Source organism: Mustela nivalis (genome assembly GCF_964662115.1).
Source record: "Mustela nivalis genome assembly, chromosome: 8".
Classification (NCBI taxonomy): domain Eukaryota; kingdom Metazoa; phylum Chordata; class Mammalia; order Carnivora; family Mustelidae; genus Mustela; species Mustela nivalis.
In genome coordinates, this window is record NC_139027.1 from 13,127,566 (window position 1) to 13,133,945 (window position 6,380).

Genomic DNA, 6,380 nt, shown 5'->3' on the forward strand with positions numbered 1-6,380 from the left:
ACACTTGATACTTGAGGAAGGAAAACTAGTAAGACTAGAATAAAATCTTTCCTTGGAGAATTCTAATTATTCAACTGGATTTTTGAACAAATAATTAGCAAAGCGGCTATGATCAATTAAAACAAAGTAGAGAAAGGACTGGTTCTTCCTACAGGAATTAAAAGAATATAAGAAAAGGCCAGAGACAAGTGAGTATGGTCTATACTGAGGATGTTGTTATACAATTAAGCAAACAGAGATGTGCTGCCTAAGACAGTAGTCCCTAGGCACATGTGCCTATTTAAATTTAAATTAACATAAGATTAGAAATTCAGTTGTTGTATCTCAAGCACTCCATAACCATAAATGTGTAAAGTGTACCTTATAGGACAGTGTGGACACAATTATTTCTGTCATTGACTAAAGTTCTATTCGACTGCACAAAGAGGACAAGGTAAGCCTATGGCCAGCTCATAGGCAGTCTCATATTAAGGAATTTAAACTTAAATGAAATGGTTTATAAATTATCATATTCTGCAAAGTCCTTCCAGGAACTGGCAAAAGGAACTTATTTGTTGGGAGACTCTACCTCTGAAATATTGTTATGACCTGCTTTACCCACCCAGATTCTGCATTTGAGACTTCTTTTGAAGAACACATTCTGTAGCTAGTAACCCTGTACGGGCAATTGGAAGCCACTGCATATTTTTAAACAGGCACATGACACCATGACACAGATTTGGGTTTTAGAAATCTTACTTCTTAAGGCAGCATGCAAGATATGCGGGAAGAAAGACACTGGGCATACCAAGGTCAGTGGAGGTTAGTAAGATGATAAAGGACTCATTTCAGTGAAGCTAGTAAAAAAAAAAAAAAAAAAAAAACCCAAAAAACACAATTAAGGATTTGCACTATTAAATTTATTCCACGTAAGAATTGTGCACACAACAGGCATGTTATTTTCACACAAAAACCGGCACGGCAATAAAAATATTTAGCACTTGGGCCACGAAACTCAAAAGGTATTTGAAAAAGTTCGCAAGGTGTTTAAGTCAGTGGATTCTTTAATATTCGTAATCCATGCTTGCTCAATTATAATTTCTAAAGTATATTATACTGCTCATTTTACTACTCATTATGCTTACTGTATATTTAAGACATCTTTTCTGAAATCTTGTGTTCTCCAAAAAATAACTTTTTAGTAACTTCAAAATATCCATTATGTACCTCTTAGCAGTACTAGCGTAAAACCAAAAGTTTTCAAGTAGCAAGTAGTCAAGCCACCCCATTTCTGATTACAGATATAACTGGCAGCCAGTTTTATAAATAGCTCTCTTCCACTCCTTGTTCCTATTTTAAAAGGCCAACCATTACTTCACTGATATCCCAGAGCTTTCTCGCCACAGACTCATCCATAGCTTTGGGCAATAGTTCTTCCTCTTTACAATCTCCAAAGTACTTTCCTGACACACCTTCTACTTCAGGTGAAGAGGCTAAATAAACTGAAGTCTGGGCACCTTCTACTGGGCTTTTGAAAAAAGCCCATGACACCAAATTGAAAAGTGGTTTGACCAACAGTGGAATGTGGATGTGTCTGCCAAGATTAGTCCGCACAATACCAGGGTGTAACACGTTGACAGTCACGTTTGTGCCTTCTAAGCGGCGGGCTAGTTCTCTGGTAAAAAGAATGTTAGCCAGTTTGCTCCGACTGTAACAAAAGCTTTTATTATAGCTCTGTTCACTGTTCAAGTCTTCAAAGTTGATGTCTCCATATTTATAAAGTTTGGAAGAAACTACCACAATCCTGCTGGGAGCTGAACTTTTGAGGAGTCCAAGGAGAAGATTGGTGAGTAAAAAGTGCCCCAGATGGTTCACGCCAAACTGCATCTCAAACCCATCTTCGGTCTTCATATAAGGGCACTGGAAGATTCCTGCGTTGTTGATTAAGACGTCCAGTCTAGGTTCTTCCTTTAAATGTCAAAGAGAATGGGGCGATTATGAACACAGGCCTAAAATGAAATTTTAGTTCCTGCCACTACTAAAATTCTATAAAGTGCCTCTGTGGGTTTTCAACAATGGGGGCGTAGGAAAGACTTGTATGTTTAATGTGGACCAGGCATTGTGCTTTTCACATGCCCTCTTATCTACCCTCATCAACTCTGTAAGCAAACTAAGCACCCAATGTTAGGTGATCTGTGCAGTATCACAGGGCTCTTGGGTGGCAAACAAAAACTGGAAGATGAAATCTTCTGATACCAATGCTCCCCTTTGGAATTAGTAAGCTATTTTGCTTTTCTAATTGGGAAAGCTAGAGAGTCGATGTCAGCTAGAAGTGGAAATATGGCAGAAGGCAGGTCAGCACTGTTTATTCCCAGAGCTGTTATTATCATCACCAGGGGCAAACTAGGACTTTTTCATTCTGTACTTTTCTAAGGGCAAATGGGGATGGAGCACCTCCAAGTGGCTCCCTTAAAATCGGGACATATAATACAAAGGGCCAGGGATGTAAATTAAAACTAGGGAAAACATCATGACTAAATCAAAGAAATGTTAAGAAAAATATTAAATAGGTAATATAAAAATATCAGAAACAAGTATGAATCATACATAAATACTAAGTCTTACAGTGACAGCAAAGGACATTTGGGAAGGAGTTAGGACCAAGAAACACCTTTAACCTCTACTATAAATTTAATTCAGTTCTTTGGGACACCTGGGTGGCTCAGTCAGTTAAGGGGCTGCCTTTAGCTCAGGTCATGATCCCAGAGTCCTGGGATCGAGTCCCGCATCAGGCTCCTTGCTCAGAGGGGATCCTGCTTCTCCGTCTGTCTGCTGCTCCCCCTGCTTGTGCTCTCTCTCTCTCTGACAAATAAAATTAAAGAAAAAAAAAAAAGATTCAGTTCTTTTTCTTCTCCCTATATAACATCTACCTTTTTTAAACTCTGAAGGGCCCCAGCTTAGAGGATCTATATAGTCAGAATCTTATACTTTGTCTATACCCTCCTGCATCTCTCCAGGGTAAAATGCTAAAATTTAGATTGTCCTCAAAAGGAAGTCTTTTCATTCCTTAATTCACGTAAGTTGGTTTTCCCTAGCCCTTTCTTGGCTCCTCTCTTCTCTTTTGATGGGCAGAGAAAAAGAAATGTACAACATGTTCCAGGTGTAAAGACACAATGATGACCTACGATTAAATTAACTTGAGGTCAAATTTCAAATTTCACTGGCCCTTTTGCCAAGTGTAAGGAAAAAGAAAAATGTGTTAAATTTCACAACTGTTATCACAGCCTACCTGTCAGAGGATTAACTATTTATCATTCTGTCTGTCTAAGCACCTTTGGCTTTTCCAACAGTCAACTTCAAAAAGAAGGCAAAAGTTCACCCATGGGGGAAAGAAAGGAGTGTTCTTTTTTCCCTAATCCTTTGGAAGAGTTTCCTGTATTAATCATTTCTGAGCCATCATTCTTTGCTGGCCTTGTGTTATTTTAAGACTTTATCATTCACTATTTTTTTTTTTTAAATTCTAGGAGATAAATGACATAAATACCATGAATACCAACCTGTGGGAAATTTATACTTCCATTAAAAAAAAAAAAATCTGGTTATAGTCATTGGGCTTTAGAGCCAGAAAGAAACTTAGTAAAGTTTATCTCCTTAACTTTTAATTGGTTCTGTCTCAAGTGGCCAAAGTAATAAAATGCCTTAAGTCTCAGAAATGAGAAGCATACCCAGACCAATCTACATTTTTAATGAATAATAAGACCCACTTTTAATGCTTCAGCCTCTTTTATACACTAGCATTCTTATTTCTTAACCTGTTTTACCTGATAATGAAATACTAGCCATTAAGATAAACAAACAAACAGAAAATTTCTCTAGATCTGCAACAGTACCCAGACTGTGCATCAAGTTCCCAGAGCCTCACAAGGATCTCCACAGGGTGCTATGGATTTTAAATTTTCCAGGAAAACTTTGCTGAACAACTCAAAAACTACTAGCTGCAAATGGTTCACACCATCAACATTAAATTGTGCTAAATTTCTTTCAATGGTGTCCCATCTTCGTAAACCTGAGTTTTTAGTAAAATGCAAGTACAATGTTAAATATCAGTTTAGAACAAGAAATGGGGATGGACATTTCCAACCTGATTCCAAAGTCTGCGAAGTTTATACAGTGAACGACAGGTGCACATTTCCCATTAGTAATTATGGTTACTGAAGAATGAAATATCTTTCTTTCAATTATGTGTACTATTTTCTCAAACAGCTACTAAATTGTTAGGACATCAATACTTACTAGGTTGTTTGGACTTAATTACTTAATAAACAGATAGTTTCTTTGGCCTCCTGGCATCATGTCAGCATTAGAAAGTTTGGGAACCTCTGCTGTAAACCCAAGAGGCTCCACTTCATATTGGCACCTTTCCCAATTTTAAATTTCATTCTTCTATATGCCCTTTTACAAGTCACCTCTGTGGGAAACTGTTCTACCTATTTCAACAAAGGACACCCACTTCAGTGGAATATTTATCATCTAAACAAAGATTCCTACACCTCACAGGCAGGCAGCAGAAGTACATAAGTTAAAAGCAAGGGCTCTGGATACAGATCCTGGGCCAATTATTTGGCCTACCTATGCCTTTGTTGCCTAACATCGTAAAATGGGGATAATTTGCCTACCAGAGTTACTGAGGATTCGATGACAATAATAGCCAAAGGCACTTTAATTTCATTAAAAGAAAAAATTTTTAAGTATCTGAAATTCTGAGAACAGCATGTAGGAAACCTTCAATAAATACTAAGTATTATATTTATTTCTCTTCCCGTGTAGAGCACATGGCTACTGGGATTCCGAGGTCCAATCTATCTAGAAATCAGGCCAGAGACTGTTTAAGCTGCTGGTACTACTGAGTGCACTGGTGGCAGAGAGCTAAACTTCCTACCCAGCAGGGAGGGGGAAAAATTGCTTCAAGGTCCCTGGCTCTCGGGCTCTGAAAGATGGCTTGGTGCACTGACTTCAGACACAGAAAACAAAAATCTGAAGACCTGACAGGTTCCCCCCGCCCAATTTCCCGAGTCTGCACTCCCAAACCCTCTCACCCCATTTGACAGTTTCCACTCTTAGACTCGGTCTTTCCCAAGGTCACACCCCCGGGAGTCCGGGCGGTACCACCCCTAACCCACCCCGCCAGCCTCCGGCCCCGCCTCGCGCATCCGCCGAGGCCCGCGCCCGTCCTCGATCTGCAGGGGCTCTCGGAGACCCACACCTGGAGCATCTCCTGACAGAAGGCGCGCACCGAGCGCAGCGAGGCGAGGTCCAACTCCTTGACGACGAGCTCCCCGGCCTCGCCGGCGTCAGAGCCGGGCTCCGGGCCCCCGGCCTCGCGGAGCTCGCGGCGGAGCTGACCCGCGGCCTCCTCGGCGCGCGCACGGTCGCGGCAGCCCATGATCACCCTCGCCCCCAGGCGCAGCAGCTCGGCGGCCGTGGCGCGGCCCAGGCCGCTGTTCGCCCCCGTGATCAGCACGGTCTTCCCGTGCATGAGGCTCGAGTTTCCGCCTCCGTGTAGGCGCTGGACACTGGGCCCCACGAACCGTCGGGCCGCCAGCCACAGGGCCCCACCCAGGGCGGCCAGGAGTGCAGCTACAGTAGCCACGGCCATAGCCGCCGGGGCCAAAGGCCCACCGGCCCCCGCGCGGGACTTCCGGGATCGCCGCTCGCCGGGGGCTGAGGCTGCCACCTGCACGCCAGGAACTCTGGGGCGGGGCCTGTTGCCGCTTGACGGGGTAGCGTGAGGCATGCTGGGATTTGTAGTTTTCCTTCCGAGGGCACCGGATTGGGTAGGCTGTGCAGCGCCCTGAGTTGCGGTGACTCGGTGGAGCCGGCCCCCAGCCTGAACGTGGAGGGTGAGCGCAGGCCTCGGAGTGGTGGCGGTCGACCCGGTGGGAATGCCGTATGAATATTTTGAATTTACAAATTCCACATATCAGGGCTTGCTTAGTGTGCTTTCCGATAAGGATCCCTGGGACTTGTTACCCCTCAGTGCCGTTTTCTCACCCTCAGGAGAATGAGGGGTTCCTACCCTCTGGAGTCCGAGGAAGAGCTCCTTTTTTATTATAATTAGGCAAAGAGCTTAGCAGCGTGAACCAGTTGGAAACAGAATGGGCTAGTGGTTCTCAGACGTTGGCGTAATATCAGAATCCCCTGCAGAGCTCGTAAAAACCCAACACCCTCCCCACCCCCCACCCTCCTCGCCACACACACACACGGTAATCCAAGGACCCCAGTACCAGAGTTTAGGATTCAATAGGTTCCAGATGGGACCTGAGACTTTGGATTTCTAGAACGTTCCCAGATGATTCGGTCGCCGCTGGTCTGTGGACCACAGTCTGAGAACTGAAAACCAT

General features: G+C 43.5%; 1 protein-coding gene across 1 annotated transcript; it reads right to left on the bottom strand.

Annotated features, from left to right (window-relative positions):
- Positions 1-877: 877 nt before the first annotated feature.
- Positions 878-5,745, bottom strand: RDH14 (retinol dehydrogenase 14). Its single transcript, XM_082744170.1, has 2 exons — positions 5,243-5,745; positions 878-1,947 (listed from the first exon to the last, which is right to left on the bottom strand). Exons 1-2 carry the CDS (start codon positions 5,633-5,635, stop codon positions 1,330-1,332), a joined length of 1,011 nt encoding a protein of 336 aa, XP_082600296.1. The 5' UTR covers positions 5,636-5,745; the 3' UTR covers positions 878-1,329.
- Between the last annotated feature and the right edge of the window lie 635 nt (positions 5,746-6,380).

Coding starts and splice junctions, on each gene's coding strand:
- RDH14 (XM_082744170.1), bottom strand. CDS start 5,635: ATGGCCGTGGCTACTGTAGCTGCACTCCTGGCCGCCCTGGGTGGGGCC. Junction 1,948..5,242: donor TCTGTCAGGAGATGCTCCAG/GTGTGGGTCTCC, acceptor TGACATTTAAAG/GAAGAACCTAGACTGGACGT.